The 12647-nt window shown below is 31.9% G+C and overlaps 1 protein-coding gene across 1 annotated transcript; it reads left to right on the forward strand.

The window, feature by feature from the left end:
• Positions 1-4311: 4311 nt before the first annotated feature.
• On the forward strand, positions 4312-9191 carry LOC113871983 (gibberellin receptor GID1B-like). The gene is made up of 2 exons (XM_027509100.1): positions 4312-4812; positions 5430-9191. The coding sequence occupies exons 1-2, from the start codon at positions 4774-4776 to the stop codon at positions 6423-6425; spliced, it is 1035 nt and encodes a 344-aa protein (XP_027364901.1). The 5' UTR covers positions 4312-4773; the 3' UTR covers positions 6426-9191.
• Positions 9192-12647: the final 3456 nt, after the last annotated feature.

Consider the following 12647-nt stretch of genomic DNA (forward strand, 5'->3'; position numbering starts at 1 on the left):
CAAATCTATGAATCTATCATTGGAAGGACTTGGAATAGGATGGCTATCTCTGTTCCCATTGGAAAAATCTCAAAATCTCTCTCACGCACTTAATTAATTTAAGTAGAGAAAAGCAACGGCGGTGATGAAGGGTGGGTCCGTGGGAGAGACACACGCCCCTTGGGAGGGAGGGGTCAGAGCGTCTCCTAGAAGAAGGTCCCACATCGGAAGGGACCCTCGATCATCGTACAAACTCGTTTTGTGAATAAGACTTGGGAGAGTGGGACCCACCCAATGAACCGAAGCTCCGTAAGTACGCCACTTGTTCGTAGCGCACAATGAGAGAGAGAGAGACAGAGACAGATACAATGCAACCGGTTCCATCGAATACGACAAAATCCAAAACCCCTCTCCAACTTTTCTTTTTTATAGATTAAAAAAAAAGAGCCTCCTTTCTGACAAAAAACATGCCGTCACGCGCTACACGGTAGTGGACAAAACACCTGTCATGCTCAGTGGCATTTCCGGGAATTTCACGATCCCTGAGGGGTGCTTCCGGGAATCCCCTTCTGAGGGCGCGTTTGGCAAAAGGAAAAAGCAGTGAGACGGAACCCTTTGTCGCCACGTGCCTTGGCGTCGGCCGCACGCCGGGAAACTGATTTGTCTCCTTCCTTATAGCTTAAAGAGTTTCCATTTAGATACAACTATCGCCCCACCATGTTTTCACTACTTCCACCTCTACTGTCCCTATTCGCTTAATACCTTTACAAACAATACTAAACAAAACTTTTTAAATTATATTATTAACCTTTTCATGTTAATTCTATAGAAATAAGTTATAACATACCCACCCAAATCATTAACTTACGTTACCTTCGTGCCTTTCACTTTTACTGTGTTGGATCTCCTTCTTTACTCGCTTTTCATAAATCAACTTCACTATTTGCCTCGTTTAATACCACAAAATATTTCTTTTTTCAGTTTTTATTTTCAATTTTAAAGTTGAGTTTAAATTTTTAAATTTTTTTTATCTTAAAATTTGAAGTTACTTTTCTTTATTTTCTTTTCAATTCTAAACCAAATTGAATATAATTGTTCGAATTCCGAAAGACTTTAAAGGATCAAAACATAACTTGGTTTTCTAATGAAAATTTTAAGGTTTTAAAACTATATTTTTAAAATAATTTTCAATAATACGATAATTTGTGACTACACTCTGATATAAAAGCCTTTACAGTATTATATTTTAAATGATTGATTCTTGTATTTAATTGTCGAGTAAACAAAATATGTCCATGTCAATTATAATTTCTTTTTACTAAATCACTCGTATTTAAAAAAAATATTAAAAATAATCAATATGTTAATTGTTTAATTTTTATATTAATATTAAAAATGGTTGAAATAAAAAACAAAATTAATTAATATTTTTAAGACTTTGTAGAGGATATTGTGCTGAAGATTAAGAAAACACTTGTCAAGTCAAACGAATTATCGAACTTAATGCGCTTAAAATTTTCATAAAATTATATTTAAATATAAAAGATATAACTTATAACGTTAAAATAAATTAATGTTTAAATTAATTTAAGGCAAATTTAAACCTGTCGTAACAGTATACAAATTCTTAGTAAAGTTGTGACATGCAAGAATCATCATAATTTGAAGTTCAACCAGAGTTGAAATAATCGTGATCGGATTAATGAAACGTTAGAAATAAATTTGGCCAGAAAATTGGATAAACTATATAAATTTATATATTATGCTTAATTAAGTTATATGTAGTTTCAAAATATTAATATAAACATTGCATGATATAATTTGTAGTAAATTATATGAAAATAAAATGTTTTTATATTATAAATAAAAAATAAAATATTAAATTTATGAATTTAATTATATTTATAAACGATGAAAACAAAATAAAGATTATACCATAACATGAAAAAGAGTAGGTATAGTTAACATGGGTGTTTGAATTAATTTTAACAACAAATTTTTAAATATATGTAATGATAGCCGAACACGGATAAACACACAAACATGGATCCCCGAGGAATTAACTTTGAAACAAAATTGAATGATATTAACTTCAAACATAATTTAAAAATAAATAAATATATAAAAAGAATCCAAACTCCTAATTAATTTATAGGCCAGTAAGCCGGTTTTTTATACTACGAGTAAAATTATTGAATATTGAAATATAGTATATATTTTTTTTACAAAAATTCTTTTAAAAATATGCTTTTATCTACTTTTATAAGATTCTTCTTGAATTGTCTTTGACATATTATTGACTTTCTTAGAAGAGGAGACTACGACTCTCCTAAGAATTTTAAAAGTTAAAAAAAAAAATTATATATAAAACAAATAACACGTAAGTGAGAAAGAGAAAAGTTATTTAAGAAGAAGTTTTTCAACTTCTCCTTCCACATTTTTACTTCTGTAAAACATAGATGTGCATTATTTGCAAATTGCAATTCTAGCAAAAAGTGCACCTCTTTTTTTATTATTTATTTTCAGTTATTAAACTTATTTATAAATACCAAGTCATAAGCTAAAATAGTCATAAGTTACAACAAAAAAAGTGTACATTTTTTTTTGTCATTTACGTAGATGAAACTTTTATTTGTCAGAAATAAAAAAAAAATGACATATATATATATATATCAATAATTCTTCTATAATTTTCATTTGTGTAGAATATATGTTATTATCACTATTCTATTATTAATTTTATTGTATTGATTTTTATCCTATAATGTTTTTATTGATTAATATTGTTATTTTATTAAGTTTCAAAAGTTCAAATAATGTGAATATTAGACTCATTTATTTAAATAAAAATTAGTGTGTTAATAGAAATTGTATAATATGACCAATTAGTCTTTAATTTTATTACATAAGACAAAAAGTTTTATTTTTATAATCTTTTTATAGTGAAACTTTTATGTTTTGAAGGTATAATTATCAATTATCAACAAGGTTACAATGGTTAAGTACAAGACAATCAATTCATTTTTTAAGAGAAAAAATTGACAATGATGAAAATTACAAAGTTTCAATAAGCAAATATCACATAGTTAAAGAATATGATAAGCAACCTTTAAAGATTCAAAAAGTAATTGATGAATTTGATGTTAATTCTTTAGAATGTGACTGCGGAAAATATTTTCAAATTTGAGAATATCTTTCGAATTAAAGAGATAAAGTTCGAAGAGTTTAGCTAAAATGGGGTCTATATTAATGTAATCTTGAAAATTATTTCATTTCTTAGGAAAAAACATTTAAGGTGATTTCAATCTATTTAGTTCAAAATGTTTCTTTCATTGTTAACTGAAACTTCTAACTCTGATTCAATTATTGATAACTTCAAGTCTTTAAAAGAACGAATAACAACACTTTAAATGAAGGTATAATTAATCTTTTGTATATTTATTACTACTTTGCATTAATATATTATTTTGAGACTTTATTTGAGAAATATAAATTTTAGTTAAATCATTTGATCAATATTTATGATTCTCCTTAAATTTATAGTCAAAATCTATCACTACTTTGACATGATAATTTTTTTTGTAAAAATATCTTTAATTACTTAACTATTTTTTTAATGAATAAACAATAAATACAATATACTAGTTTTTTAGATCTTTTTTATTATAAGCACAAGGAAAGATCACCAATATAAAACTCGTTACTCAAGCAAGATGTATTAATCAAGTAAGTAAAAAGTGACCAAGAGAAATGAATAAAAATCAGTGCAAATATTAGTTCTTATAGGTGCACTCTTGAGTGTTCAAGTCATAACAAAATATTTATTATTGTATTAAAGTATTAAAAATCAAGATCATTATTAAATTATTATTGTAATATTTACAGGAAAAGTTGGAGTTCTAAAATTAGTAACTTAGTCCCCTCTTACAGGAAGAAAAAAAAGAGTAAAAAATGGATGATCATAAATGTTGAAACTCATATTCTAAAAAGTGGAAGAGGAGAAAAGTTTACCCCGAAGACAGATATTGTAAACAAGGCCAAAACGGGGTTGTCAATAGCCATCAAGAAAGCTTCTGTACACAAGCTTGTACGTCACAAGTCATTTCTCCCTCGCTCTCAATACACAAGCATACAAACAAAACAACGAAAATGGATAAATAAATAAACAAATAAAAAGAAAAATAGAACCCCAAAATTATCTTTCCAAAATAGCACACTCAATTAAATAAAAAGTTATTTTCTAATTAATTTCGCCATATATATATATATATATATTTTTTTTTTTTAAATGGTGGGACCCATATAAACAGTTTAATTCGGCCGCCAGCTTTGTCGTCTCTCTCGTCTCCGTCCATCCCCGTCGTTCCTTTGCGTTTGACTCTCATCCTCTTTCCTTCTCCTTCTTCTTCTCTTCTTCTTCACCTCTCTCTCTCTCTCTCTCTCTCTCTCTACACCTTTCTGTTGTGTTTCTCTCTCCACCACTCCTTCTTATCATTTGTGATCTCTTCGAGTTCCCTTTCTTTCCACATACACACAACTCTCTCTACCTTATTTAACCGACAAATCAATCAAAGGGAGAGATACCCTTCACTGCTTTTTTCTCTGGTTCTTCTCCCCGCGTTACTTTAATCGTTTTTATTTTCTCTTCTTATCTATATTTTTCCATTATTAATATTATGAGGCGGCACAAGGGGTTAGTTATCGTGAGTGTGAGGATCAGTGTTTCTTTTTAACTGTGTTTCTGTGGATTTGGTTTTTCGTTTTTGCTGTGGATATAAGAGAGGGAAAAGAGACATGACTGGCAGTAATGAAGTCAACCTAAATGAATCTAAGGTAACATCCATCTGGTTTTTTTTTTTTGTCTGAAGGTGGCATTATGTATATGTTTCTGTGTTTTCCTTGTTTTGTTTCTTCTGATTGAGTGTTGTGTGGTTTTGTTGATGATTGGTTGAGGGGTTGAAGGGGGAAAGTTTTAATCTTTAACTTCAATTGCAAGGGCCAAGGACTGCATATTCGTTGGGGAACATCTCTGAGTTAGAGGGTTCTCTCTCTTTTTTCTGTTAGCTAATAATGATGGCACCTATAGGATGATGTGGTTTTTGGGGTTCGTTTAGTTTTTCTTGTACTTTCTATTACTCCCATGTAGGCCTCGGGCTTCTTGTTCTGGTAAGTTGGAAATTTCGGGTTTGATTTGAAAATTCCCCTCTTTTCCTGAAGATTTGTAAGGTTCATTTAGGCACAAACCCCCTTTATAATCCTTTTTGCTGTTGTAATTTCTCAACTTTCCTTTTGATAATGCTTAGCTTTTCTAGGGGAGGGGGGTTTCAGCTTAGTGTCTGTGTTATCTGATAGAGGAATCAATCTGAAGTGTTTTTTAGGAGTACTGCAGGGTTAAATGGAATGCTTAGTTCATATAGACAGGGTTCTAATAATATCTTCGATCTTTGTAGAGTGTTGTTCCACTCAATACCTGGGTGCTTATCTCCAATTTCAAGCTGGCCTACAATCTACTAAGACGAGCTGATGGAACATTCAATCGAGAGTTGGCAGAGTTCCTTGACCGCAAGGTCCCGGCTAATATAGTTCCCGTTGATGGGGTATTCTCTTTTGATCATGTTGATCGAAACACTGGTCTCTTTAATAGGGTGTATCAGTTAGCTTATGAAACTGAGGCTCGATGTGGCTTTATAGAGCTGGAAAAGCCCTTGAGCACCACACAGATTGTTCCTGTCATTATTTTCTTCCACGGTGGAAGCTTCTCTCATTCGTCTGCTAATAGTGCTATCTATGACACTTTCTGTCGCCGCCTTGTGAACATCTGTAAAGCTGTGGTGGTTTCTGTAAATTACAGGCGATCGCCGGAGCACCGTTATCCATGTGCATATGATGATGGTTGGGCTGCGCTTAAGTGGGTTAAGTCAAGGAAGTGGCTTCAGAGTGGAAAGGATTCTAAGGTTTATGTGTACTTGGCTGGGGATAGTTCTGGTGGTAATATTGCTCATCATGTGGCTGTGAGGGCTGCTGAGGAAGATATTGAGGTGCTAGGTGATATTCTTCTTCACCCATTGTTTGGCGGGGAGAAGCGAACTGAGTCAGAGAAGAAACTGGATGGGAAATACTTTGTGAGGCTGCAAGACCGTGACTGGTATTGGAGAGCTTTTCTTCCTGAAGGGGAGGATAGAGACCATCCTGCTTGTAACCCATTTGGCCCCAAGGGTAAAAATCTTGCAGGACTCAAGTTCCCCAAAAGTCTTGTTTGCGTGGCTGGTTTGGATCTTCTCCAAGACTGGCAATTAGAATATGTGGAAGGTCTCAAGAATTCTGGCCAAGATGTCAAACTTCTTTACCTCAAGGAGGCCACTATTGGTTTCTACTTCTTGCCTAATAATGATCATTTCTATTGCCTCATGGAGGAGATAAAGAACTTCGTTAATTCTAACTGTTAATATACTACTTAACCTTACCTACAGGAGCCCATACATAACTAGAAGCCTGACATTTCACCTGGGTTATCTTTTTTTTTTTTTTTTTTTCTTTTCCTCTTTTTGTATCTTATCTTTTCTCTTTCCCTACTTTATAGTGGTGTGTAGTTATATAATTGTGTAGTGTTACTCACTGTCATAACATCTATGGTGGTAAATCTGAGCTTTCTGTAAACGCTGGACTACTGCTTCCTGCTCTCTGCTCATATCTTTTGAAGGGTAGCACCAGTTTCAGCAGTTTGAAGTGCCAGAGTTCAGTTCATTCATGGGGTTTGGCTGAACCACCGTATATGAAGCCTCCCCATTTAACTTTTTCGACCTCAATAGCAGGAGGGGAGATACAAGATAGGGCTTGGCTGATCGCTTTGATTAAGTGAATGCATTTATGTTTTATCACATTATTCAATGGGAACTAGAGCTGATCCCATCCTGTTATGAAACTTGTATGTTATATAGTTATATAAATGTCTTGTTTGTTTTCTTTTTTGTTGGATTTTTCTTTGTTAAGAAGCTAAGGTTGTCATGTGCATCCTGCTTGAATTCAAATTGAGCAGTTTTTTTAAACTTATCACAAATTCACAAACGGTTTTGCTTTCTATTGAGGTTATCCAAGGAATGTTATTGAAATAAATTAGAAAGAGTTTATGTGAGTTTAAGTTATTTTTATACTGTCTATAAGCTCTTTCAACATGTTTTAAGAAAATTGTCCCTAAACTTAGGCTGTCTAATTATTTTTGCCTTTCCTGGTGGAAGGGCCATTTTTATGACCAAAAGAATAAGGATGGAAGGACTACGGTAATGACTGAATATGGCTCAAGTTAGCCTGTTGATGGCAAGTCTCTTCAACCGGAAAGATGAGAAAATAATTAAAACTACCCGTGCTGTGTTTCAATGCATCACCATATTCACTCTTACTGTCTAGTCCTTCCATAAATCTCAAGGTCATCTTTAGCATCGGAATCCTCAGCAACAATGTAATATAGAAGATAAAAGTGGTAATATTGCACAAGTGGTTAAAAAGATGAAGCATTTGAATTATTCTTTGGTTTTTATCCCCCACTCTTTGCATCTCAGAGGTTGAACATAAGATTCGCCTCAAAAAGTAGATACCAAAGTCCAAGATGGAAAAGAGAAAAGAGTTTTTGCGTCATGCGTGTGCTTAATAATCATCCGTTACAAAGGAATAATGAAACATGTAATAGATTGAACAAGGAGGACCATCCTCAGTCCATTGCCTTATGCCAAACCCCATCCACCAAAAAGGACATGAAAAACTTTCACACGAAGAATGATTGGCAGGGTTTGAATGATGAATTTCTCCATCTTTCAACATCAATCTGATTAATTCTTGTCATCTCCTCATTGCTTATTCTGATCAGGTCTGTTTGGCGCTTGGGAAAACAGCAAAAATAGGAATTTGGCATTGTTTTCATGGGGGGAACCCTCTTTTTTACTTGTTGGGATTTTTGGATGTATTCCTAGGCACCACTTTTGGGAACCCACAAATGTGAAAAGTCCAATTAATAAATTTAACCTGTTGGGATTGCTTAATCATCAAACAAATAATAGCTACATATTTTTTTTACAATCTTTACACAAAAATAAAGAAGATGTTCAAAATAAAGTATCTATTTATTAAAAAAACATTGCTCGCATTTATGTTAACGCTGACTAATTAGTGGTAGGATTCGGGACCAGCTAAGCTCAGACAAAGACATGGAACCCTGTCTTTTATTGACTTTCTTGCAATGCTTATCTACCCTTTTATTTTTTATTTTTGTTTGGAGTCTCGGCCTCTGTATAACAAACAGCAAAGGTATTCAAATTGGTTTGTAAACTAATGTTTGAAGTTTGAAGCTTAATTTTCACCTTTGTATGCAGATTATTCTGCATTACTTCGTGTCTTATTATGAACTGTCCTTAGTAAATTAGCTGTTTATGTCTTTGACAATATTCCCTAATACGACAGCGGAGAGAGTCGTTGTCAACAAATGGGTTTTCTTTATTGTAGATTATGGACAAAACTTCATTTGTTTGGTCGGTACCTTGCTTTTTAATGCATTATTATTATAACTATCTGACGGGTCATTGCTTGTGGTATGCGCGTTCACACAATTATGATGATTCTTCTATTCAGGCGTGTCACTAGTGCCCAATTTTATATACATTCTTGTAGTCTAAATCATACTTCTTCTACCCTATCTGGCTACTTCCCTTTAAGCTTTCAGCTTTCCACTTAAAACCGTTTGCCACAATGGTTTTGGCAATGCTTGTTTCTTCTCATTGGATCAATTAAAAGTTTAAGAACACATCTTTATGTCAAAGTGTCAAGACACCACCAACAACAGCATAATGGGAAATCCTATATATGTGACTTTGCTATAACTGTTCCAAAGTGAGTTTCAATTTTGGTGCTAGCCATAGGTCAGTTAGCCTTTGAACAGCAACTTGTACCTATTTGATCTCCTTAATACATTTTCAAACTATGACCTTGGAAATGTGAAATGAATTTCCTAGCGATTATTTATGAGCTTTGGACGAATTAAGAATGGCAAATCAAAACTACACACTAATATGATATTCCTTATAGGCTTTGAATGAATATAGGTCAATTGGGGCCAAGTCACACCAAACACCCCCACCAGGTAATAATCTTATAAATTATATTCTGCAGGCATCACTGTGGTTTGACACTTTCAGTATAGTTTTTTCCCTTCCCTCTTTAAATAACCTTTACCATGTGAGTTGTTATGAGTAAAAGAAAATTGTATCCTTTGAAATTAATTTCTCCTTTATGGAATAAGGAATACCAAACAATGTCGAGGAAAAGTGGCATATCATAATTTGGGTCTTGAGCTCAATATGCGAGTCAATTTGTACATTGAAAAATGAAATCTCACTTAGAAAGTGCTATTTGAGACTCCAAAATAAACTATAAAGTTAAAGGGTGCCAACACAAATTCAAACATACCGAACCATTTTTTTTCTTTTCTATTACCATAATAGCAATACTTTCCCAATACAACAAAGTTAAAAAGCATAGATGAAAAACAATCAATAAGTACTATTTACAATCCTTGCATGAAACGCCCCACATAAGATGCTTTTAAAATACAAACGTGACTAGGGCGTAGAAAGTGTTGCTCACATAAGTCATGCGAGGAATAATAGCAGGGCAAATATCTACAATTAAAGACTAATATTTGCATGCAAGGTTAAAATTTTCTTCTTATACATGACATTTATTTTTTATATGGTCTTTATATAGTTTATTTTTTAGTTTAAAGTATATATGCACATTTGTTTTCCATTTAGTCACTGTCTTATATATGTTATTTTTATAAGGTCTTTTCTTAGAATTATAACACAGAATATAAGGAGAAAATAAAAAAATGGGTATCGCATATAAGGAGTAGAAGTATTATTCTTTTTAACCCTATATGCTACAGTTATTTTTAACTTTTTCCTCATATTTTATACATAACATGCTATAATGATAACAGATAATATGGACAAAAGCTAATGTAATTGTACGTATTGGAATTAAATTAACTACTTGTATGTCGGGATAATAAAAGTAAAATATAAATAACAGATGTGAACTAAAAATATTTTAACCTACTCGTTAATAGCTAAGAAAGTTAGTCTCTAAGCAGGAAGTAAGAAAGAAAAGTGATCTGAGAAAGTTGCTTACCAGAATTATTAAGTAAAAACAGAACTAAGCTAATATCTGATAGATTAACTAGAACGAGATGGAACATTACATATAAGTTCTATTATAAGTTCAATCTATTTAAAAAATAAACAGAATTGGACATAAAATTAAAAATTTTGAACACTTTGACTTTACCGATAGGATAAAACAAAATAAAAAAGAACTAAACGTAACATACCACACTTCATTCTGCTTTATCTGTACACTTGCCCTATACTCAAGAAGTTAAAATTCTCTGGTCATTCTCATATTTTGGTTTGGAAATGACACTCTCATTTGCTACTTCATTCGGTATTAACCGTGGAATGATTTATGTATAAGTCAATAATTTGATTAGTACTGTTCATACAATAAAGATTTATGGTTGAGTTTAATTTGATCGCATATTACAATTACAGCTAATAATTTAAAATAACTATATTAAAATTAATTCTATTCAACTTTAAAACAAACCTTGCATTAAATTTTCACAAACAAGTAAGTCACTTAGGAATTTCAAAGTAACAGAAAAAGACAAAGACAGGGTAGGGTGGATATGAAAAAACAGAGTAAACAACACCAAATAAAATATCAAATACTAGAAAAGACAGAATTTAAAAAATTAGCTTGTTTTTACCTGATTTAGAGTCAAAATCATGTAACGGGTGTTGTCTTGGATGGGTAAATGGGCTTGGGACCTACTTATCTGTTCAGTATTTCTTGCAAATATACTTCCAAAACTGCTCCATCATTCTGATGGTATCCAAAATCCATACACAGAAAGAACTTTAACTTTTAGAAAGACAGAAAATGAAATTGAAACAACCACAGATTGGGAAAGTTGCTGTTCCTTTCCTTTTGTGTGCAGTTGATCAAATGCCTTTGTTCCATTTCATACAACACATGCAGAAAACTATTCTCCTTGATTTTGGAATTTTGGGGTAACATTTAATCATTTTTTTAGTTACAGAAATTTAGTGTATATTTAAAAATATGTTAGCAAACTAAATAACATGAATTTAAACAAAAATTCAAACACGCTGTTGCATATTCCTTATTCCATAATTAAGTCTAGACACTTAATGTTTTAATAACTTTATGTAAACTACAAATTTAGTAAATATATTTGTTGAATTACATGATATTTGAATGATTATGCACTCAAAAATTACCTATGTTAAATATTCTTACATTTGCATTTTTATAGTAAATATATATTTTTATTTAAAAATTAAGTCATGTGATTAACGGTGCATTATTTTTAAAATTATAGAAATTTGATCTACTTTTGAACTTAACGATTTCCATAAAATATTATTAAACAAAGTGTGACATATTCTTAAATTAAGTGAATTTAAGCTCTGATAAAAAGAATTGCTTTATAAAGTATTAAACTTGAAAGGGGCAATTGATGCTTCCCTTAGTTCCAACGGGGCGTCCTCTCGTAGCAGAAAACTTTGGATCCTTCAAAACACACAGAATTATCCAATAATTTAGTTTTAGAATACAACAAAGCATGCTCTAAATTCAATCCTATTAACTTAAACATGTTTCTCGTTTATACGTTTTTCTGCTTGATTGATAACTTGAGATTGAAAATGATTAGTTCATGCTTTGCATATACATTAGTTCAAACAGGTGTCGGTGTTTTGTTTTAGTGGATGAACAATAAGCTAGAAAGAAAGCTACATAAAAGAAGAAAAGAAATTGGAGAAAATGAGGCAACAATGGATTACAATGTCATTTATATGGTGTATATTAAATACACGAAGCTAGATTATGATGTCTCAAATGTCAAATTACTCTGCACCTGCCTTCTCAATTGTGTTATAAAGATGCCTGACCCCATGGCAGTGACATTATGAATCACATGAAAGTGTTAAAACTTTGTATTGAAACACAACTAATACCAGTTACATGTCAGCTCAGGAGATTCCAACCCCACCACTTGTCAAACCAAAATTCTTAGATACATTAGAGGTATATAGCCAAAGTTCACACAAATCGTTGTCACCCGACATATCTCATATCGATTAATACAAACATGATATTTTCAAGAGAAAGTTACATCTAATTTTTCAATATATCAGAGTCTGTAAATACTCAGTAAAGCCTACTAATTGCAACGCACGCAAAGTTTTTAATGCACAAGTTTCAATTTTATAAATCTGGTTAGAAACTTTGCTGCTAAAATTTGTCCCATCAAGTAATCAACAGTTTCAAATTTCTAAGCCCTCAAGTAATGAAGTTTATCCCAGAGAGTAACTTATGCAGTAAATTGATTGCACAGGTTCAATCTTTGGTGAGAACATCTTCACGGTAATGATGGGAATGCATTCCAAAGAATTTCATGTCCATGCTTGTATATTTGTCTCAATATTCCTTTCCATGCTAACTTTGACAATAGAAATCGATAATAATCAATCTCTAAATCAGGTACTGTCATAAATGAAATAAAAGTGTAAATATGTTTATTGTTTTTGAACATATGA

Source organism: Abrus precatorius, unplaced genomic scaffold, assembly GCF_003935025.1.
Source record: "Abrus precatorius isolate BTA unplaced genomic scaffold, Abrus_2018 Scaffold7, whole genome shotgun sequence".
Classification (NCBI taxonomy): Eukaryota; Viridiplantae; Streptophyta; class Magnoliopsida; order Fabales; family Fabaceae; genus Abrus; species Abrus precatorius.